The sequence below is a fragment of the Diadema antillarum genome, unplaced genomic scaffold, assembly GCF_040938485.1.
Source record: "Diadema antillarum isolate AM-2024a unplaced genomic scaffold, OU_Dant_1.0 scf00000020, whole genome shotgun sequence".
NCBI lineage: Eukaryota > Metazoa > Echinodermata > Echinoidea > Diadematoida > Diadematidae > Diadema > Diadema antillarum.
Window position 1 is genome coordinate 5,804,342 of NW_027270909.1, and position 25,621 is coordinate 5,829,962.

At 39.4% G+C, this 25,621-nt stretch overlaps 1 protein-coding gene across 2 annotated transcripts in view; it reads right to left on the reverse strand.

Annotated features, from left to right (window-relative positions):
* The window catches only part of LOC139729186 (uncharacterized), a 55,630-nt gene extending 45,131 nt beyond the window's left edge, over nt 1-10,499 (reverse strand). For both annotated transcript variants that reach the window (XM_071640125.1, XM_071640119.1), the window contains exons 1-2: nt 10,201-10,499; nt 5,104-5,214 (exon numbers count right to left, since the gene is read on the reverse strand). In XM_071640125.1, coding sequence (XP_071496226.1) covers nt 5,104-5,214; nt 10,201-10,212 — 123 coding nt within the window. In that variant the 5' untranslated portion in view covers nt 10,213-10,499. The remainder of the gene's footprint in view (nt 1-5,103; nt 5,215-10,200) is intronic.
* Between the last annotated feature and the right edge of the window lie 15,122 nt (nt 10,500-25,621).

Genomic DNA, 25,621 nt, shown 5'->3' on the forward strand with positions numbered 1-25,621 from the left:
CAGTAGTATTAGGCTACAGAGAATGTTTATTTTTCCGAATATTCTTGGTCAAACGCCTTTGCCAAGGCCGAATACATTCACGGCGTTATTTTATAAACAAGAATCACAAAAATCCACTGTTACTTGTAGACTGTGCACACTTTGCAGTGTGCTTCAAGCGAGTAATGGATATAGAGGTGGGGTGGGGGATGAGATTCTAACTGTGTACCAGCAATCGTTCGAGAGAGAACAAAATAATGCCACACTATACCCTTTTGGTCTGTTCAAATCACTCATGTTATTTGCGGACGGTCTTTCAAAGCATAGATTGCAAAGCATTAATTTATGAGAATGTAGTTGATGTCAAGTTTGTGGAAAATTTCTCTGCTAATAAATAGCGGGGACATCAACAAATACTCCACTTCCCTCCACATAATTATTTCATCACATCGTCACTTCATCATACGCTATCAGGGAAAATTATAATTGGGCAACTGAAGAGATTGGAAGATTTCGGCTCTGAAAGTTCTGGTAAAATGGAAATTTAGCTATAAAATTATGAGTTTAAGGTCTTTGAGAAGCACGTGGTAGTGAATGACCGACCGTTAACTGTGCCCGAAGACGTCCCGCCTACACTGCATGAGTCACCCTGTGTGGATACAAGATTACGGAGGCGTTGGTCGCGTGCGACTTTGAATGTTCCACAATGATGTCTCTACGATACTCGATGCGTGACTAGGAGAGGTTTTTTGGAAGAGTGGGTTGACTAATGGCCATGTGCATGGGAGACGTCGCAACGTGGGGCATTCTCAATGTGAGCCCGCGTGTTTCTGTGTGCATATTAAGCCTTGAGTGCAAGCATGTAAGTGTGTGTGTGTGTGTGTGTGTGTATGTGCCTGTGTGTTCGTACTTGTGTTTGTATATTTGTATAATAATATAGGGCATCTGTGTTTGTGTGTGTGTGTGTGTGTGTGTGTGTGTGTGTGCGTGCGTGTCCATAATTTAAAATATGGGTAGCCCGACAGGCCTGGAGTCATTTAGCGACTCATCATTCGTCATTTCCGTACGACAGTTATTCTTCGCTTTCCGACATAGACTCGATCCGGTAAGCATGTATACACGTCTTACCCAGTATCTCGTTATCTTATCTGGATATGAAAAGGGTAGGTTGCTCAGTATTCTAGCAATCTCCACAAAGAGACCTTCTTTTATATACAATGTGCTAAATGAATCAATTCGATGTGTTTCTGCTTGTACACACACCATCTTTTGAGTTAGAATTGATTTTTTTTTCAGAGGTCATGATAAAGTCACAAACTTCCAACAAACGCATACAACCGTAAATAAAGAATTTCAAGGTCAAGAACCAAAGTCATTAAAAAGAATTACGTCACATCATGTATATATGAAGAGTTTGTTGGCAAAAACCGATAAGTCCATATTTGCCAAATGGAGATATTTGCGATTAAAGGTCAAAAAAATAAAGAGAATAATAAGAAAATGTTTGCTTCTTTTGACCATAACTTCAAAAATATACCTTAATATGTAGTGACCAATATATCATTTAAAAGGTATTATTTTGTACTTTATGAAAGAGATCGTACTTCAAAATCTTCAAAAATGGACTTATCGGTTTTTGCAAACAAACCCTTCATATACATATATATATATATATATATATATGTGTGTGTGTGTGTGTGTGTGTGTGTGTGTGTGTGTGATTTCTGCGGATTCTCCAACACTGATGCTATTCAGTATAGAATTAGGTAGAGAGAGACATAGAGAGAGATGAGACACATGCACACACAAAAAAAAAACACGCACAAGAAAGTTTATCTATGAGTATAATTTTATATTCTACAGGGAAGTACAATTATAATATTCTATTCTACAGGAAAGAATATATAGGTCATGTATGCATAATAAGTGTATACGAATGTGTATGAGTATTTAGGGAAAGATCTATAGACAAACAAATAGTCCTATGGAAACGCTAGAATTCTCGTCACATTGAACCTGGCAGATTATAACATTATAAACATAACACAACGTGCAGACCAAGGCATTTGAAAACACGCGCACGCGAGCACACTCTCAGGAATGACGTTTACATCAAGATGATCACGAATGACCTCTAGAGCATGAAGAATCAAAGGCTATTGAATTCCAGTGAAATTTACGCTCGAACGGACAGTGACAAAGAAATAGACGAACTAACTCTATGTTCATGGAGCGAGTGTTTCTCATTTCCACAAATCACAACAGGTAGAAACGTATTCACAGTATTGATGTCTGTAGAGGGAAATATCATAGTATAATGATGTTTGCGGCTGTATCTCAACAAGCTTGGGTGTGGCTCCATTTTATAGTACTATGATAATTCTATTTTGTGACAAACCAGATGTTTACTATCTAATACTTTCCTGCGATTTCAGCACCATAAACATTCTTCTCTCTCTCTCTCTCCCTCTCTCTCTCTCTCTCTCTCTCTTGCCGTTTTTGTCTATTCCTTTGAAATGACTCACGAAATCAACAACAATAACAAACAATCAAACCACTTTCCTTTCCCTGTTCTCAATAGCTTGCAATGATAGCTTTAAAAACATAGCAAAGAATATATCTGAACTTCCCTTCTTGTATACTAATGTCCAGTGTCTCCTGCCCTAAGAGTAGAATAGACTAATTTGCTAACTTGATTTCGTTTTTAATGATCAACTAAGGGTCCATCTGTACGCGTTAGCAGATGTTCATCAAGAAGGGCGGGCATCACAAATTACAGGATACCGAGATGATAGTCTTTGAAAAGAAGCTTTTATCTCCTCCCTTCCGGCTTTGCCTTCTGACCGCGGCATTCTCGTTGACGCGTTAAGGCGGCTCGTTTCTGGCTACCTGCTTGGTGTGTTGCTGAGAAACGCCTTGGTCGGAGGCTAACTACAAGACCCTCTTTCTACGTCCTGCTAATATACACCAATCTACGGAGTATAAACGGCGCCTGTTATACCTCGCCTGGTACACCGCCGCGGTACTAGAAGGTTATGCCAGTTTAAGTAACTCGTCGCAAATTCGGCGTCACCTTCAACATCTGCGTAATTAGCTCCCAAGACATGGCGGCTATCCGGAAACTCCGTGAGCACTTGCTCTCATTTTCGGCGCCAACACATCAAACAGAACGCCATGGTGATAAGAGAGGACATTCATGCAACTAGGCTAATATAGGCGCCATCGAAATGTGACTCTATATACACCCCTAATACAAAGCGGGAACAATACTGCTCACACGAATAGTATTTCACGACCAGTTGACTACAGGTGGACTGTATAGTTACCCTGTTAATTAATGCTAATGTTGCTACGTTTCAAATCGAAAAATTATGTCATATGATTTACATAGTATGCTTATACACTGTAAAAACATCGGTGTTAGATTTAACACCACGGGTGTTAAATCTAACACCGATCAAACTTCAATAAAGGACCACACCCACAGGTGTTAAAAATGCACTGTGATGGTGTTGAAAAGTGTTCACCTGACACTTCGTGGTGTTAATTTGACACTGTACCTGGTGTTATTTTGACACTGTACTGGTGTTAATTCAAAAATGACACCATTATGGTGTTGATTTGATATTTGCTGGTGTTAATATCAATGGTTTAACACCCGTCCAGCTTCAATAAGGGACCACACCAGCTGGTGTTACTTTGGTGTAAATTTATTTTCACATTTTTTCAAAAATCTAGTATTTTAATGTAAAATTCTTGATCGTCTTGTTTAAATTGAAAATCAACAAGAAGTGCAGTTACTGAGAAACTCTTCAAAAAACAGTTTAAAATTTGGAAATGACACCCGTAGGTGTTAATTTAACACCATAAATGAGCACCGAAAATTTAACACCAGCTCGGTGTTCACTATTTAACACCGGACTTTTTGCAGTGTACCTTGTATCTGTGTGTATGTGTGTGCTTGTGTGTGTTTGTATGCATGTGTGTGTGGCTGTATGGATGTTTAACTGAGAACCAATAATATCTTTGCAAATTCTATACATTCAATTGTATTCTTGAGTAGAGGGAATGACATTTTGCAAGCGGCTGTTACGGACTGAACGACGATGTGATAGTTGATTTACCGTCTTGTACATCGATACATGGGAGCGTTGGTGATACACATACATTAGTTTAATGGTCCACGCGTGACCTACTTTCTTATTGCAAAGGAAAGTTTGCCTATCGTGAACTGCTTTCACGACGATGTAGATCAACGCCAAGTCGTGTGCGCGTGACGAACTCGAAGTTTATGTTCCGTGACCTATATACTTGAAATGCGAGACACAGTTTACTCATGGAGCTACTTTTTTTTTAAGTAGCTCCATGGTACACGGTTATATCCATCAGAATTTGTAGTTTGACGACGCCGCAGGACTCACTGGCTAATGTGAGTAAGGAGGCACAGCATACTCATCGGCACTTCAGACACAGCGCCCATAATGTATACAGGTTCCAATACGTGTATATCCAGTCACCTTACTCATCAAGTGGATTCGCCACCACTTGAAGGTCTGTTTGGATGAATCTTGGCGCACCCAAACCAAGCTGTTTACGGGTCTCAATCATTAAGGTTTGCGCAAGTTTTTTTTAAACTACTGCTCTAGGAGGAGGTGTTGTGACCCAGTGGATGACACGATGACCTCTCATACGAGGTCAAGAAAAGCATGCATCGACAAAAGTAAGAAAAAGAATTAAACAGACAGATGGACAAGCAAACAAACAGGGTGAGGAAGGGAGAGAGATATAAGTATACGAAGAGAAAGAGAGAGAGAGAGAATGATGTATATATCATATAGAAATAGAGAGGCAGACAGAATGAGAGAAAGAGAGAGGGAGATATGAAGGAGAGAGAAACATATCTCCTCTGACTGTGGATCTCTACTCGTGATGAAACAAACAGGTTGACAAAGGAAGGGAGATATATACGAAGAGAAAGAGAGAGAGAGAATGATTTATCAAACAAATATTATAGAGAGGCTGACAGACAGATAGAAAGAGAGAGGGAGATATGAAGAGGGAGATACGATATGTCTCCTCTGACTGAGATACTCGTGAGGAGACAACCTTAGCTGTCAGGCTTACCTTGTCCTTGCAGTCGACGTGCACCTTGCCCGAGTCGAGGATGAGTCTGAGTTTGTCAAGATCTCCCTGGAGGGCAGCCAGATGCAGCTGATGGTCCGTCATCGACTCCTTCTGCAGAGATCAGAATAGAGGCGCTTGATGTTTAAAAATGTCGTTTTTACGTAGCACCTGTCTACCAAATTATACGTCCTTTACAGCATAGTAAATGTGCTCATTTTTTTTAACAGGTTGTGCAAGTTGTGGAAATAAATGAAATGAAATGAAAAATGAAATGAAATGAAATGAAAAATGAAATGAAATGGTTAAGTGCGTCGAACCTGGCACCGGGATTCCAAACAAAATGGTTATAGAATGACATTTATTCAATATATTCTTTCTCTTCTTTTTTTTTTACTTTTACAAATAGCTTAATTTCGTTCAATACCTGTTATGCGTTAAAACCATTTTGACTTTCTTCACTATCCGAGGAGGGGGGAGGGCTGTGGCACAATGGTTAAGACTTCTAACTTTCAATCGGAAGACAAGAGTTGGAATCCCGTCAATTGCTCACGTCCATTGGACATCATGTTCTTACCCACCAGTCCCTCTCGACTCAAGGTGTATAAATGGATACCTGGCAACGCTAGGGTAATAATAATGGCAGGGCCCTCAGGTAGAACTATGTCAATACTGAAGAGGCTACCCTGAATAAAGAAGGCCATATTATCATTCTTATTTGTTCCTATCGCCCTTATATGCCAGCTGCGTCCTGTATGATGAGAATATTAACGTCAACTCAGGTCTCTCTCAGAGGTGGAAAGAAGGGGGGGGGAGTATATTTATTAAGGTATACTATCGACAACATTTTGCTCGTTTATAATGTTTCCAGGCAACTTTGAAACTTTCGACTCACTTTTGATAACAATAATAGTATGCTGAAATAATATGGGCAACTTAGTCTCATTCTAGAAAGATGTTGAAATATCAGACACTTCCAATTGTTAAGACTAATCTACAAGTGTACAATAATGGAAACCCCTCGCCCCTCGAAGAGGAACAGACGTCACAAAGAGAAGAAAGACTTCACCCACACAACGTGACAATCAATCAGGGAAACGTGGGACAGGCAGAATGAAGAACAGAGAGAAAACAAAAGGGAAGGAATAAGGAAAAATATTATCAGGCAGTATATATGCACCTCAACCGAAACGAAAGAATGACAACACACGTCTTGGCCGTGCCGGGTATATAGTTCTATAAAAACCCAAGAGCGTGGTATATTCCATGGATCATACTGTTCTATCGCCCATTGTATCCATTGTAATACTTCTCTCACAAATCACAAATATGTCATTCACAAATGTCATTGGGCATCGAGCCATTTCTTCCATGCCCGCCTGTCAAGCGGCCTCTACGCCGCCATGACAGGGATAACGGAATGCAAAACTGAATAAAAGCTAGACCATTTGTTTCTTTGAATTACACACAAAAAAAAAGAAAAAAAACGCAGACGTTAATGTCTTTGACGAAACGAAAAGAAAAACCCGAGGCACTGAATAAAAGAAATCCGCCTCTTGTTGCCAAGCATGCCAAGGAAAAGAAATAAGGAATCCAACTGACTTCGCCTTACCATGCACCCACATTTGCAGCAGTAAAATGCAGAAGTGAAGTACAAAAAAAAAGAACAAAGAAAAACACATACTTTTTTATTGACGTTCAGCTTTACAATTAAGGGATCAGGGAAACCACATTCTGAAGGATAATGCCTCGTATTTTCTGAACGAAACCGCAATGTACGTTCTCAAAGAGAGAATTAAGGGAAATAAGATAAAATGATAAAATAAAAATACCCATATGCAACAGCACGCTTCAAGGCGCCCTGGACGTGTAAAACGAGGAGGGTTTGCGAGTGTGTGTCAAACCTCCGCTACTATGTTTCACACCTTTCGTCAAATTTGACGCGCTCATTTGCGAGAGAACTTGAAAAACCTCATGCAGCAGCGAACGATGCATTAATGTCTCTGGAATTCTAGACTTGACGTTAATAAAACGCCCACGCGAAAGGATTAAGAACGGTCCCTTCCAGTGTGTTCCAGAAGAATCAACACAGCACCCGTTCATTGAACAAACATAATAATGGGCTTGGGATTGAGACGGAAAGGAAAAAAAGTGGCGCAAGGGTCAAATTCCAACATGCTGTGTGTCATGTACACCTCTGGTGATATACAGGGAGACTTCTTCAGGTATTCCCAGTGACATTCTACTTATTCGGATGTTAGCTTGATACAAGAAGATACTTCCCTCATTTCATAATTGCATAATTATAGAGTTTATCGGCACTGTAGAAAACGTTGTCAAAGGAACATCTCACGACACTCGTCGCCCTTGTCTATGGTACCCCTCCCTTCCCTCTCCCTCATGTGTGTGTCGGGGGGGGGGCAAGTCTTGCCACTGTCTGATACCAATATTTACCCTTGTTTATGATTTCTAATATTTAGCATTCTGTGGCTATTTTTCAGTTTGCTGCATTCTCACTGTGTGAGTGTAGATTTCTCCGACAAATCTACACGGTAGGCCTATATCTTCAGGTATCACGACTCCAATGTCTTTGATGGGGCCGCAGGATCTTTATTAAGATCATAAAGACAACATTAATTTCTGTTCCGTTTGTCACTAGACTGCGATGAAATACCAGCACATAATTCAACATGGTAGTCGTCGTCAAATCGTCGCAAGCCCTCAGCTGTATAAACCCTCCGTCAACAAAGTAATGGCAATTGATGTCAAATGGGAATTAATTATAATAACATATATTGATAGTAATGATTATAAGAACAGCAATGACAATGATGCCTGATGGGACTAATAGAAAGGATTCGCATCTACTATAGCCCCTACTGATATATAAACAGAAATGATAGAATGAATACGCGTAACATCGGGAACAAAATGTCATACAATGAAAACCTCACGAGGTTTTGGTTCCCGGGAATTAACACATGGTTACAGCGAATGAGGTACCTGGTTTCGGTGTTTGCTTTCTTAATATCTCCCTTTTAAAAGGCACGACACATTAACGGGGGAAAGTAACAGCAGCGACAGCATTAAGGTTCAAAATGTACCTTGTGTTGGCCAAACAGCATTCGATTCCCCGGTGCGGTTACTATCTGTTTATTAATGAGACTGAATAGATGTAAGCATGCCGACACGCACAGACATCATTTTATAGTACAACCCTTCTGACGTCACGGATGTGTCGTCGGATAAGTAATCAAACAGAGTGGTGTAGAGTCGTTACACTTCGACACCTACACAAACTTTGCTGTAGCCTTCATGAGCGTGAACATTCAGCTACAAATAACCTTCCATCGCTGCTGACATAAAAGAGTATGAGACAACCCTTGGAAAGAAAAAAATACGGGGGGAAAAAACGCTGAAAACGACCGTATTGACAAAAATTTGCTCTGCAAACTCATGAATGGGAGGGAGTTGAAACGACCTGTGGTATCATCACATGCACTGCACACATGTTTCACGTAACAGTCTCACGCATCGTATCCTTGTCATTATGTTCAGTGAGGACATTGCAAATGGTTGCACTATTTTGACTCCATTATCAATATTTATTCACACGGCAAGACGATTCCACACGCTATGCAGTCCTCGACAAAAGAGATAGGGCTCGATCCCACGTCTAGGCAAACATGACCACCAACACACGAGTTTAATCTTTTCTGTCTGTAACGCAAGCTAGCCCTAAATAGAAGGCCGCAAATCATATGACATGCAGATATTGTACTATCTTTACAACGTCTGGTGGTTGCGCAGCTCTTGTTTATATATATAGGCATATATATATATATATATATATATATATATATACACACAGTGAGTCTCTCAGGGATTAGAATTGCAGAATAATGTAACTCATCAAAATGTAAATAGGTCCTTCATCACGCCTGACTGACCTCCTTGATTAATTCAATGTAGCCTCTTCAATATGAGTAATGTTCACCCAATGGAACGTGTCATCATCATTCTCCACATTGCCTTTTTTCTTTTGTTCTTCTTTATTTTAACGAGTGTTATAGTATTATCCGTTATACCAAGGGGCTCCCGATTCATAATCACGCATAGCATATTTGCCTCACCCTAGATATCTTTTTTTTCGCATGTCTCGGAGGAATATTTACGGAGTAAATTTAAGGAGAAACCATCATTTTTGTGTTTTATACTCCACACTTGCAATTTACAAAACCACATATCATCGCACTCTGATAATATAGGGACAAATCTCATTGTTTCAGTAGTGTCGTTTGTGGTGGCGGTAGTGACATTGACGTCCTGGGGGTGTTTGTCCGATAGCGGAAAGCAGCAGGGATAGTGGATAGTGCTGGTTTCAAGACGTGACCTTGGTCGATCAATCCCAGCTTTTAAAACAACAAAACCAAAAGAAATCACGATACCCTGATTATCGGTACCATGCGAATTTCCAGGGAGAATGCACTTCGACGTTGACACATCTGACACCGAGCAGACGACAACACCCGATCCAGTACGATACTAGATTGAATGTAAGGAGGTACTAAACGATAAGGCTCGGCTGCCTTTCCCGCCACTCTCAATTCAATACGACCGACGACCCGCGAATCGCTAGTAGAAGACACGCTGTGCATTTATCGTCTGCTAATTATGTACAACCCGATATCGAACCTCGCTCGCCATCACCGTCAGTGAGATATGACTCATCATCAGACAGAAAGCATGGTCGAAAGTCGCCGCGAAAGAGATAAGCGGCGAGGCCGAGAGGGGTTTTCCGTACGAACGGCAAGTTGAGCGAGAGCTCGGCAGCATTGAGTGCTCCGTTAAAAAAAAAAATGAAGATACCACTGCACTACACCGTTGACCCCAAGCCCCATGATCATGATACTACTGCACTGCCACTGGGATGCAAGGCCCAAGGCGGTCCGAGCTTGTCTTATCTGGCCTTATCTTACAACTTGTCCGTAAGCATTGCATGATTATTTACCGTATGCATACAATCTAATCTATATTGTATATTATGATGGTGACATTACGAGCTCGGGTCCCGAGGGTAAACGAAAATGGTGCACGTACCTTCAATGACATGATGCTTGCCGGTGCGATTCGGGCGGCGAGTTTCGGCGAGACGAATAAGAGGCTCTCGTATCCAGCAGCGCGGCGGCACCCAGAGCAATTCGCCAAGCTGGTGAGAAATAAGATCCAAAGGTATCGGTTTGTTGTTGAAGGCAAGTCCCTTCTACCTAGGCCAGTCGCACAGTGATGTCTGGTGTCTACATCATGGCCGCCCTGACAGTTTGTTACGAGGTAGGGAGGAGCAGCATCTTATTTTGGCAAGCGTCGAGGAATTCAGGACGGAATTTCAAGTATGTATTCCAGCGCTCTCCGTGCTCTGGCCCGAATGACATCCAGCCGTCGCCTATGCCTCGCCTCGCCCGCACCTACCGGCGTGATGAAATGCGAGCGCAGAGGTCAAACGTCTCATTGTGGCGCTGGGAAAATAAATATTGATCGGGACAGCGGCTGTCGTGTCTCGTACCGTTGGTGGGGCTAGACTGAAATGTGAATTTGATTGATTGGCTTCTTTTACATAGTCATCAAGAGGGAATTTCATGAAGCATTTTGTCCGACAAAGTTGTCGCACAAATTTGCATTCAGCCAATCAGATCTATGCAAGGATTTCAGTAGCTTGTAACAGTTTGTCAGAAAAATATTCGACCACAATGCTTCATGAAATACCCCCTGGACTAAACGTGACCCACCCCCTCCACAAACACACACACACACACACACACGCGCGCGCGCGCGCGCGCACATAAACACACACACAACAACAACAACAACAAACGTAGGACCTGAGGTGTTTCATTAATATGGTGTGTTGAAGTGTGTATGCAAAACAGATGGTAAAGACATGACGAAAAATAGTCCAAAATTAGCTTAGATACTTTCCCATATGCATGTAAAAATTAATGTGTTACTATGTAATAAGTGTATAGGCCTACCAAGTATTAGATTATTAACTTGTGGTTGATACACTCTACTGTGATTCCATAGAATGTTGAATCTTTATTCGTTTTTGTAAATCCAATAAAAGGACACTATGTGGACTTGAATAGGTCTATCTAAGTAAAATCAGAATTCCTACATGATATCAGATTTCTCATCATTTATTCTAGCGAGAATGAGATCGTGCAATAAAACAATGTACAAATAGGGTGTATAGGCCTAACTATCAACGGAGAAACTCCTCGTTCAGAATAATAATGATTTTATGCACAAATTCTTACGTAGCAACTGTTTGATGTTAGTCAAGCTGTGTGAATATCAGATGCGAGGACACAGTCAGTATTGGTAAATGCCACATCAAGTTAATGTGAAGAAATAAACAAAGAATGAAAGTCGATAAAGTTAAAGCGATGATGAAAACATGAAAGGAACGAGAGGAAAAGAAAGAATGATGGGCAGAAATAACAAGAGGAAGAGAAGGTGAATAATCACACAGTGGTGATTACGTAATTAATCGTCAACATGGAGCTGTATTTTGCTTTTATAAGGGAGCAATTCACACAATGCAATGATGATGAAATTGGACGCTAGAGTTCATAGGCCTACTTATTAAACAGCGACATTGATTAATGCATATAAACGGATATGGTAAAGTGAACATAGTAGTCTATTCGGACACTTTGGAGTATTAGTTGAATGATGACGAGCTTGCTTTAACATGTCACCACTGATGGACCGAAATCAATAGCGCCATCTAGCGAGCACAATATTTCTACCGTCGAATGCTAAGCACACGAACTTGATCGTTTGACGCATGAAAGGGCCGGCATCAAATTGTTAGTCCAACGTCAGAAACTATTACAATAGGGTGAGAAATAAAACCACCCTATATTCAGGAATTTGACCGTCTAATAATTGATCAAAGATAGCCCAGTGTCAATTTTGTGTGTTTAATACTTGGTTGACATGACGTTTTCACATTAGAAACAAGCTATGAATCAACCCTAGAACGAAACTTCACCTTGACTTGCACGGTAAGATTGGAATGGGACATACACTATAATTTGGGTGAAGTTCCGCCTTTCCTAGACAATACTCGGCAAGTCGACTGAGCCTTTGTATGGAAGCTAATAGCGAATAGATCCATGATTTATGAATTCAGCTCAAAAAGCGGAATATGCCAGTTGAAAATGTTAATGGAAAATTCAATAACTTTGGGAGAGAGAAAAGATTAAAAAAAAGAAGAAAAAGAGAAAGGCTGACAACATAAAAACAGACTGACACAGAAACGGAACGGATTATAGGATGCATCAATAAGGACGCGTTGACCTGGGGGTGTTTCATAAAGCTGTTCGTAAAGTTACGAACGACCTAGGAACTTACGACTGGTGATCAGTTCTTGTGCTGAATTATGGAAATTCTGATCATGCTGATAAGAATAGCACATCAGAACTGATCACCAGTCGTTCTCATCGTTCGTAACTTTACGAACAGCTTTATGAAACAGGGCCCTGGTGTGTTTTAAGTTTTGATTATTAGCCTCTACATTATTTGATTTTTACCTTAAGGTTTCTCTCTTTACAAGTGTAATTCAACACCCTTTTCAACACCGTTTCAAGTTAGCAATGATCAAAAGAGTAAAATTACAGGCAAACAGAATGGTAGACATATCTGACCTGAAATAGAAAAGCTTTGGAATTAGAGTATTTCACAACAATTATTCGTCTCAACCGCATGTACAAGTTGTAAAAGATGATAGTGTAATCACACAAAACGCCTTTAATTAACCTATGAAACAATTCAAATCAGAAATTGGAAAAAAGTTTTGCAATTTGACCTAAAAACATGAAAATCATATTTTTGTGTGTTTTATTGACCAATATAAGAGCTGTAAGGTGATGGTGATGACTTTTCTTCTAATTGCTTATGTGACCATTATCACCATTCGTTAAAAACATGTAAATCTCGAATTTCAGTTTTCTTTTTGGCCGATTCCGATAAACGTTTGCATTTTTGAATCCATTTGATTATACTATTACAGTAATGGTGTATATAGTATGAGTTAACGCTTAAGAGAATGATTTAGAAAATATAAATACATGTCTTGGTGATCATGATAATTGTTACTGATGATATTAAGCAGCAAATTATCAATTTGTATTAAGAAAATGTAGAGCTCATTGATATATCTCTAATTCGTCAACACCCATAGCCACAATGTACACAAATGCAAATGATCTACTCTTAAAAAAACGTTAAAGAGTTATCTGACAACTAAGCAACTATTTACCTAAAAAATCACAACATACTTGTTATGACGTGACAACAATATGCGCGACATATGAAAAGTTTGATTGTAAAAACAGACAAACGCCATTTTCAAACTTCTCGCAGAATTTTACAGTGAGGTCATCATCAAAAAGAGAAAAATGACATCTTTTCAATGATATTCGCACTCTTTGAATAACAAAATAATCATGAACATACTGTATTTTATAAACATCACATATGTTTCATAGTTTTCTTTTTTTGGGGGGGGGGGTTCAGCATTTTTGATTTCAAATACTTCCAATTGATACGAATAGATATATCCGGGGTTTTTTGTTTTGTTTTGTTTGTTTGTTTTTGTTTGTTTGTTTTGTTTTGTTTTTGTTGTTGCTTTTAAACCCTTCATAGTAATCATATTGCTCAGCTGAGTAAAGTTAGCGCAAGAAGATGACATCAGCTGTTTAGTAGGACTAATTTTGCAGTAAAATGATAATTGTGTTTTAATGTTTTTCCACTGATTTTTTTGTTGTTGTCTTAAGGCACGTTGAGCATCGGCAGAAACAAGATCGTGCTTTATAAACCTCGGCTGTTTCACTTTGTTTTCAAAGTTTGTTTCTGAAATGTAAAATGCTGTGAAACAAAATCATAATAGTATGCCTCATGCTTGTAGTGATTATTTGTTTGTTTGTATGAAAGATAGCAATCAATATCAAGGGTGGGATAATCACATAAAATATCCTACAATCTCTAACAAACAACCTCTTCTATATAGCATTTTTCCTGAATAATAATTGCTCAAATGAATGAAAGCTCAAGTATTCTCTCTTTCTGTCTGTTTCTCTCTCTCTCCCTCCCTCTCTCCTTCTCTCTTTCTCTATACATATCTATCTATCTATCTATCTATCTATTTATCATACACACAGATACATACACTAGTTTTACACACACACACATACACACGCACACACACAATCAAACAAACAAATACACAAAAGCCATGTCGCCGGACCGGTGAATGTTACTCAGTGTTGAGTCTCATGCAAAGTTCCAAATCAATAATTCCGCGTTTATCGCTGGTATATCTTTTCAAATATCAAAAAAGCCCTCGAACCAAAAGGAAATATTACAATTCATCGAGGAAAAATGGGCGTTACCCAAAGGGGCGATCGAATTCAGATTAGTTTCTTTTGAAGAAAAAGGTGTAAAAAAAAATTATTATTTGTGAACCGTAGTGGGACCCAGTGCGGTTCGTATCCCCAAGGATCTTGGTCCCCAAATTGCCTGACTGAACACTGACAATGACTGTATGACTAGAGTGGAGGAAAATTCGTCGTTCGATTGTCATGCTAAACAAGTTCTCATTTTAAGCACGGGTGTGGTTCGGTGGACAAGCACAAAAGGGGGGTCGTCCCGCCTTGTGGTAGTCCAAGAAAATAACAGACAGAAATAGAGAGAGCGGAGAAGAAGAGGAGAGTGGCTAAGAGACGGGGGAAGTGGATGAAGAAGAGGGTAGAACTAGTAAACTGCTGCAGAGGTTCGTTCGCGGCGCGAGGACCAACACCCGCGTCCAGAGCGAATACGGTGTACATTTATTTTCAAAACAGGTGGGACGACGCCCGTGTGTAAGTTTCGTCGACGATCCGGTACTGACGACGGACTGGTGTTAAAAACCAAAACTAATTGAACAGCTAGACTGAAACAAGAACACTGCCATGGCGTACAGGTAGACGAGTGTCTCATTGCTGTCTCATCTATACCAGAGGGAAAAGAAAGGAACAGTAATTTGCAATGTTCATCGCCGCATCGACGTAAACACATTCGAGGATTCGCACAGAAAGGAGAGATAGACTATCGCATGAGAATAGAAGTCGCCGTGAAAAGATAAAAAAAAAACCCTGTGTATTGGTTGACATGATGTGGTGGATATCTGCCATTTGTACACTCGCTGGGTGTGTTGCCTTCACATACGCCGCAGGTAAGACCATCAATGTACTTTTATGATAGATAAGCAAGTACCAAAAAGAAAGATACAGTAGCTGTTATTTTTATCACTATTTGACTGTTCATACACGTGACTCGACTTCAACTACCTCTGGAATGAAACACTGCCACCGGCCATGTCCCCCCCCCCCCCCACCATGATTTCTTCATCTTCTACTGTACTACAAAACAAGTACTAGTTTTATATTTCCCCTCGACGTTACATTCAGATTGATAGATTCTATATGAGTATAAATAACGTAGATGTAAAAGTACTACATGTACTTCTACCACTACCACTACTACTATCACTACTACTACTACTACTACTACTACTACTGTCAATGCTACTACACTTTGATGTCATTGTTGTTATCATTATTATTATTATCATTACTACGACTCTACTACTACTACTACTACTACTACTACTACTACTACTACTACTACTACTAGTACAAAGTACTACTACTGCTGCTGCTACTACTACTACTACTACTACTATAATACTACTATCGTTGCTACTACTATAACCCCTACTACTACTGCTGCTACTACTATACTACCACTGTGCTATACGACTACTTCTATACTCCTACTACTACTACTCTGTACTGCTGCTGCTACTTCTACTGCTACTACCACTACGACCACTGATGCAATTGTTATTACGAGTTCTTCTACCGCTTCTGCGGTAGAAGAACTTCATCAGCAGCAACAACATTATTTTGATAATAATGATCATCATCCTTTATTGTTTTTCTTCTGTTTTGCAGCGAAAGACAATGCATTTGTATTTATCATGTTTTGTTGGTGCCCATGTCATTGATACTTAAAGAATCAACTAACTTATTGCATCAAAAACAATTACAAATGAAAACATCGAAAACGATTCCCTATACATAATTCGGATAATGATGTAAAATATCCCGAAAAGACTTCTACAGGTGTACAACGCCTTACCTCGAAAATAGCTTTAGAACTCTCGTGTGAGAATAACCAAGAGAACGGGTGAGACAGACAGACAGACAGACAGACAGAAAAAGAAAGAAAGGGAGAAGAGAAGGGGAGGGGAAGGGTTGGAGGAGGAGGAGGAGAGAGGAGGCATCTCACCATTACTAACACGGGCGTTTGTTGGCTTCCCCTCCTGCGTGACTATTAATTCTACAACCCAATTCCAGCAATCTGTGCTTCACCTATACTCATTACGTGTAGGATGCGTTGGCATAATCACAGTGGGAGGGCCGAATATTTCACTCTTGGTTTGTTATTTCTGTTTTCTTTGTCATTCTGTCTCTGGAGTGTACTGTGTTCCTCAAAAAGCCTTCAATAGGTACACACACACATACAATAATGTATGCACACACACCGGATGACATGCATGGGAGCAGTTATGGAATGCGAATTTGTTGAGAAATCGGAATCATAATAGCCATTTTTTTTCCTTCGTTGTAACTTCAATGAACCGCGACATCACTACAGTCACGACCCGATCGTCACACTATGCCAATGCATGGTTATGTGTAACTATAATTATAATAAGCACTGCGTAAGATGAGAATATCTACGACTCTGGACGTGTGTGTGTGAGGGTGTGTGTGTGTGTGTGTGTGTGTGTGTGTGTGTGTGTGGTTGTGTGTGTGCGTGTGTGTGTGTGTGTGTATTTCTAGCATTTGCCATAGTTATGGAAATTGTATCTGTCAGAAGACAGATATGAAAAATGACATTTGACATTTTTGAAAAAACACTCACCAAACGGCACGCGCTGCAATATGTAGAGTGATATTAAAACATTGTCGCTGCTTCACATGATAGCAACTCAGCGATTAATTTGAAACAAAATCATATGTGTTTGTTTGTTTGTATGCTTGTTTGAAATGATGAACATAATTTTGTATGCATACAAACTAACATAATTATTATTTTGGTACCCTTTGATGGATTTTCAGCATTTTTCCTAGTATTTGTTTTCATGTCTTTAAGTTACATGTATACCTCTTCTTGATACAATTACAAATAGGCCTATCTCGTTATATATGTCCTACAATATCATATTTTCACGTATAATTTTATTATCTATTCAACAAATCAGGTACAACGGTCCTCACACTTTCTTGAAAACATCTTTTAAAATATTGTCGAAATCGAGCAAAGCAAAGTGAGAAAAACACATGTTTTGAGATCAGATACACAACAAAAATTGTGCTGCAGCATACGCTAAGAGTGGAGATGTTTTTTTTTTTCTTTCTTTCTTTTTCATGACATTCTTTCCACGGGGCAATGTTCTTTTGAAATGCTTGAGATGTTTACGGAATCAAAGTACACGATCCTAGGTTACCGCACTTTTGTCTATCTCTACCTCTTTTTGTCTTTCTTTTATTCTAAGTTGTAGTTTTTTTTCTCTCTCTCTTCAACGTTGCCTAATTCGTTAACCCTCTTATGTCAAAGTTATCTGTCCAGGAAAGCTCATTGTTTTGTCTGCTAAAGTGCTGAAGAGGGTTCGGATTGAATCTCAACCGACTATTGTATATACTTACTGATTTGTAGGATCGCACAATACTTTCAAAATGAGAGGGTTTAGCACCTGGAACATAACATTAACTTTTACGTCACAGTGATTATCGATTGCTGGTTGATCATCGATACCAAAGTGGAAAAGGTGATATCAATGACAGGGAGAATAATGATAACTGATAGTATAAATCACTTAATCGTAATCACAAACATTGTTTCATTATTTGATAATTTGAATTATTTTTCCCCTCCTAACCATTAATATAACTTTGCTTTGTATGAAATTAACAATGTTAAATATTCCCAATATTTACATTTGTATTGTTATGCAGATTTCATTTTTCCATAATGGTCAATGGCAGCGATGTCAGCTCACACGTTATATTTGATTACTCTCACATTCATAATCATCGTTAACACTGAACTGAATTCATGTTGGGATGAGTAAGGAATTTAGGCGGTGATGCATGTCAAAAAAATATCCGGCTATCTGGAATAAAAAATGAGAGATTAAGAAACCAGATTGGCCACAGAGAGCGAAAGAGGTGGACGGAATTGGATATAAATAGACAGACAGACAGACAGATAGATAGATAGACAGGCGGATAGATAAAATCATTGATAAAAAATGGATACATGTATATATAGATAAATAGACAGATAGATAATATATATAGAGAGATAGGCATATAGATTGATATAATGATAGAGAGATAGATTGATAGATGAATAGATATATTAATAGATAGATAGATAGACAGACAGATAGATAGATAGATAGATAGATAGATAGATAGATAGATAAATGAATAAATAAATGAGTGAATATAATCTAGATAGATTAACAGATAAAAAGGGAGAGAGAGAGATGGAAAGGAGGGAAAGAGAGATGTGATGAAGAGGAAAACCTATAAACGAGGACCTAAGGATTATCACTCAAATGGGAACAAGAGATTAAAACTTATCTCTTTCTTCCTTTCCTTTTCTATACTTTGTTCTCTTATCGATGATAACGGTGTATTTCTTGGTCAACTCTGTTATGTGATCAGTTACAGTGGTCTTTGCTCTATGGACATACACACTTTTGTCTACGATAGAAAGTTACTCCTGATGCATATCGGCAGATAACAATATTTCCTACCTCAAATGAAATGATCAGTTGAGGATAGATGAAGAGTTTGTTTGCAAACACCGATAAGTCCATATTTGCCCAATGGAGATATTTGCGATTAAAGGTCAAGAAAAATAAAGAGGATAATAAGAAAATTTTTGCTTCTTCTGACCATTACTTCAAAAATGTACCTTTATATGTAGTGACCAATATATCATTTGAAAGGTATTATTTTGTACTTTATGACAGAGACCGTACTTCAAAATCTTCAAAAATGGACTTATCGGTTTTTGCGAATAAACTCTTCAGATACTCTTGAAGTGGTGGTAAAGTTTTGGGTGAGATGGGGCTTCAGGTTTCCAACTTTTTAATGAGAAACCTATTCATGAAATGCGTTTAGTTTAAGAGGTATTCAAGACTTTATTTGAAGAATATTGATTTTGAAATGGGCGAGGTATCCTAACTTTTTTTTAAAAGAATAATCAGGTCCTGATAAAAGGTGGGACCCATGTTTTATTAGAATCTTTGTTTCTCTTTGTTCTTGGATATCTAAGACATTTCAAACCGTTTTTCATCAAATAAACTTTGAATACCTATGAGAATTCTATGATCTTTAATATATCATAAGTGGTTTCTAATTATCACGTAAAAGTGAAAAATTGAGCAAAGAAAATGGGATTCCATCAGGATTTGAACCCGAGACCTCCGGATGCTAGCCCGGTGCTCTACCGACTGAGCTATAGAAAGCCTTAGTTCAGTGTTCGTCCCAGAAACCCTCAATTCTCAATGCTCGAATGGTCAGAAGCTATAGCAGTGTGTTAGTGTGTGACACACACGTACACACTTGAACCTGGCATAAACCCGAAGGATAATTCAACTTGGGGATAAATGCGAGGGATCTCGTATAAGGTTAAAATCTGAATCCCCATCTCAACCAAAATTTTACCATCCCTTTTAAGCGACAGTCCCATGTCTGTTTATCAGTAATAATTTAGTGGGGTGGGGAACAAAAACACAAAGAAATTAACAAAAAATAGATTTGATTAGCCCTGTATGCCACTTGAATTACAATGTATGCTAACCATTTGACTTGTTAGCATCACTGATTGCAAAAAGAGGAATCACTGTTGTAGCTTATAGTGCGGACAAAAAAGAAGAAGCGAATTTAGACGTGATAGATATCTGTGCAAAACATAGGTGCTCTGTCCAAAGTTTGGACAGCTACATTCACGTACAATGTAGTTCCGGACAAACAACTAAGCACTATCATGACTATGCAGTGTGGCTCCATGGTGTGATATATTGGATGAGGAGCTTGACTCATAAACCGAAGTTTTGTGGTTCGAATCTATAGCCATGGGCCTATCAGACATGATGTTTGACCCTGGTGTACTAACACGTACCTGCATGTGTTGGCTTGCGAACAGTGCCTACACTGAACAGGTTGTCATTGACATACGCTGGTAAAAGATCACGCTATGATCTTCGATTTGATTGTCTCTTCATCGTGTCTTCTTGTCTATTTTTCTTCATCCTCTTGAATTTTTCACCAAATACTGCTCATTTATATCTTATTCCAGATGGCGACGTGCGGTTGCGAGGAGGCGGGGGAAACAGCGGCCGCATCGAAGTGGAGTACAGCAACGTGTGGGGAACGGTGTGCATTGACGGGTTCGACATCGAAGATGCCAACGTAGTTTGCCGCCAACTAGGTATGACATAGCAAGCAAATAAAAAAGTAATATACACTGAGAGGCTTTGGTTGAAATTATGGATTTCGACTTCTGAGTAGGACATCCTCGAAGAAAATAGTGGATTTTTGTCAAAGAGGAATACTACTACACAACTTCACTACTTGCTAGTGTAAGATTTATTTTTTTTTAATCCCTCCGATGAATTGAACAGAAAATATTGATTGAACTGCTACAATAAAAATATTACAACGTATATATATATATATATATATATATATATATAGATATAGATATACAGTGTAGATATATATATATATGTATATATATATATTAGCGCAAACTACCCGTGTGCCAGCGACTTACACAGTGGTCTTTGAGACCGATACCTTAGCACTTCACATATGCTATCGATGAAAAATCATAAACCGTTAGCAAGGGATAGTGCACTATACGATGAATGTCGGCTCATTATAGCACATGTTCCTTCATTGGTATTTTTTTTTACCATCATCAACATCAGTGTAATCATGTTATGTTTTGCCACACTAGGCTGTGAAGACCAGTCACTAAACAGGACTTTATTAATAAGGGTACGAGAAAGGCTTACATCCTAGTGTCAAACGGTGTATCTGATGCTACTGGAAATAAGATTTTAATCAATGTTAAAGGCATAATTTACCATTTGCAGATGAAACAAAAAGTCAGTTTTAGTGCTTCAAAATAGTTCTAAAATGTGATTTAGGGATAGAAACAACCAATGTAATAATTAGAATCAGTATTATCAAGGTTAAGTATTTGTTAATTATATAAAATGTTAACAATGGTTGTAATAAAAATGTTTCTAAACTAAACGGTCTACAGTTATGGTTTAGCGAGAAAAATAATGATAATCTCCTCATATTTAAGACTTTATTGCGAAATGTTTACATGGTAGGATGTTTTGTGACGCAACTGACCTACACACATCATCAAATGTGATACCTCGAACAGTTTGTTAATTCACTGCTCCCAATGGGTAATAACAGTACCTTTAATGCATAATTCGTTCTTCTCATACAAAGGTATTCGTTTTTCATCGATTAAATGGTGACTCATATCGGCTCAGGAATGTAACGTTGAGATTTGAATCTGTGGTTCTAAAATACATTGCGGGAGCGCATAATCTCTAATACTATTATCTCTCATGAGAACCTTAAAACTCAAGTCTTTTCCGGAGAGCAATTATTTTCCCTATCCTTCGTGGCTTTCGTAATCCCGGTCTCTTTTCATCCAATGTACGTACCAGTTCGGTATTATACAATCATGACAGGTTTCATTCATTGATAACTGGGCATTGTTAGGCTTTCACGTCGCGGATTTTGCTCCTTGTAAGAAACCACAGCTTCCACTCCAGTTTGTATATCATTCTTTCGTCGATGATCACTTCTTTGATTGGGAGCTAGAACATCGATTGTTGTACGCTTGTCATTCAATTTCTGAAGAAGGGAATTATGGATTCACAGGAACATGAAGAAAGGAATAGCTTAATACATCCTTCAGAGAAAAATGCACCCGATAAAATGGGTCATAATCTTCAATCACGGTCACATTTATCATTCCTGTGACATTTTTTCCAGTGCTTTTGATAATTAGAATAAAGATCATAATAGTTATGATTAACTGTTAATTGTATGTTTGTGTGTTATTGATGCTGTAATATTCATATTCATATCTGAGTAATGTATAATATCATTATGCACATGAAATGGACATACGAATATTTATACGCGCATCTCTACAAGCACCTTACGCGATTCGTGTCATTCGCATCATTGTTTTTCTCTCTTTCTCCTTTCTCCCCCTTTCTCGCTCTCTCTCTCTCTCTCTCTCCCTTGGATGAAAGGTTTTACCGGGGGCGCCCTCAAGCTGGTTAGTACGAGCGTCGCCAGCAACTTCGCGACGTCGAGCATCAGCATTCCCGTGAATCTCGACAGCGTGGACTGCGCGGGAACTGAAAATTCTCTGACGTCATGTCCGGGGGTCACGTGGACCAGTGCTTGTAGTCACAGCAAGGACGCTGCGGTATACTGCGCCCGTGAGTTTGGAAAACCAGACCAATTTGAATGACTAGATGAGATGGAACATTTACGAGAATACCCGTTGTTGCATTATTTGTTCATCATTATGTTAATCACAACGTTCAGCAAAATTTATCGTTAAGTTACTACTTCGTCTTCTTCTGTGGCATCTTCCACTAGTGTTAATTTTGACGTTCAATTACATAGTGCACTTTAATGTCATGAATTAACATATCTTGTTTCACATTTCTCTTCATAATTAGAGAATAGTGTTAGAAGTTGATGTACTTTCTATATCAGGTAGGATTTTTTTTTTTTGGGGGGGGGGGTTGCCAGTTGCTATGTTGAAAAGAATGTTGTGGAATGTGATCTGATGCATATCAATATGAATATCTGCAGCCAAATGAATAACAGTAAACGTAAATGTCATCGAAGGGCCGACTTGCTTTAATATCTCTATATTCAATCTCGTAGTGCCTTTATATCGAAAAAACTGCATTGTAAAATCGAATAACTAATAAAATCCAATACTTTCTATTCATTGTCACAGTACCGTTCTACGAAGGTTGTTACGATGGCGATCCATCGTCGAGTACAGACGTTCAATACGTGTCCGAGAGTAGTGGTATGTTGGGAGGGTTGCTAGAATTCTGCAGAGCCTTTAGTTTCAACTTCGCCGCTTTCTTGGGTGACGGTGGGAGCAACGGCCGATGCTACAGGACTCGGGCGCCCTTCGGCTCCCGAGTGGACGACTCGCTCTGCGCCGAAGTCTGTCCGTCCGACCCGAACCAGCTGTGCGGTGGCACGGGCAGTAACCGAGCCGTGTATTCGAGTAAGAATCACACTGCTATTAAATCTGGGTACTCCTCAGAAAACATTGTATTTATTAGACATGATTATGCTATTTTAAATTGTATAGTTAGCAATGAGTATTACGAGTAGTAATTACATAAGTCCGCCAGCTCTTCCAGCAACAGGTTTTCATGAAAGTTGCAAGACGAAAATGGCGGGTCCAGGGCAATTACCCCCCGGGCAACTTCCCCATACCCTTCCCCTAACCCTAACCATAATCCTAATCCTGAACCTAATCTTAACTATAAACCAAAATTCTACACCTAACCATTACCCTAATCTTTTCTCAAACATTTTTTCACTAAACAGTATTTAGCCGGGAAGGGGGTAACTATCCTCGGAGGAAGTCGCCCTGATACGGAAAATGATATTGTCTGTAATAAATTTTCAAGAGCAGTTATGATTTTTTTTCATAAACTGTAGAGATGAATGAACTGTTTAACTTGACAACCTTTTAGAAAATGTTAGTATAGCCGATATTGTCTAAATTCTACGTGAATATTGCCGAATTTCAAATCTAATTTGATGTTGTTACATAATATGAATGAACAGCCCTTCTTGGAGCCGAAGGATTCTCGGTAACCAATCCGTCAGACGACAGGGGGTCAATTACGTCGCCTGACTACCCCTACCAGTACGACACCAACTCTGAGGAGGAGTGGATGGTGTCATTGACCTCTCCGCAGATGATGGTATTCTCCTTTCCCGTGTTCGACCTGGAGGCCGGCGACGAAGTGATCATCTCGATTAATGGCGTCAACGAGACTTTTACTTCCGGCAGGACATGGGTCACTCAGGCTCCTGTGTCAGGCTTCACTGTTTACTTCCGGTCAGGGTCAACAGCCGGAAATGGATTTATCCTCAACTATCAAGGTATTAACTTTAAATACTGCTCTCGGCTCTCCCTATCGCCCACCCCCCCCCCCCCCCCCCCCCCCGCACCCCTCACTCTCTCATGGAGTATGTCTTCCTATCTCTGTTACTCTCTCTTTCAATTATACTATATAATTATGTATACAAATTTATACATACATTCCATGAATATCTATCATTTAAAACAATATATTCATATCTTACCAAGAATATGCACTTCACTTTATGAAGCTCTTTTTTACCAGAGCCCTACTTTCGATGTACACAAACTGACTGAGAATTTTGAACCAGAAATTAATATGAGGATGACGAATTCATGTCAAAAACCATTTGCCCTCAAATTTACAATTTCTTGTTTTTATATGTTTTATTGCGACTTGATTTGAATGATTAGAAAGTACGATTGATCTAAATCAAAGCCAGTTCACACAGTTCGAGAAAACAGTTTACAAAGCTCATATAGAGTTCTCCCAGGAGGAAGAAGAAGTAGAAGATGACATGCAATGTTGTAACTGTCCTATATTGAAATCGAGCTGAAAATCTCCGCACCACAGTTGACCTCCCACCAACTACAACCGTGAAACCTGAAACGACGCCCAGGGCCACGACCACGCAGCCACCCCCTCCACCGACAACCAGAAGAACCACGCCTCCGCAGACGACCACGGTCAGACCACCCGATCCAACTACGACCACACCCCCTGACCCAACCACGGCCTCCCGCACCAGTACGCAGATGCCAGATGCGCAGACGACAACACAGCGACCAACAACGACGCCGCCAAGTGCTCCCGAAACGACAACTGGCAACCCAAGAACTACAGAGGACGCTGTTAGAACTACGGAAGAGGCAACGACCACTCCACTGAGAACGACCACCCCATTGAGGACGACCTCTCCGCCGGGTACGTCGTACACCTCACTCCAGAATGTTGTCATTAATATTACGTCTCATTCTTAAAAGATTGGTATTTCTAAACTCTTGTCTGCGCTTTTCTTTCTCTGTTTCTCTCCTTACCCAACATTCTCTTAAATGCTAAATAAAAATGAATGAAAGAAAATAATAATGTTTTATCAGTTTAGAACCCAATTTGGCACAAAGCGTCTTATCTCAAAGTTCAGTATGATTGATTATTCAT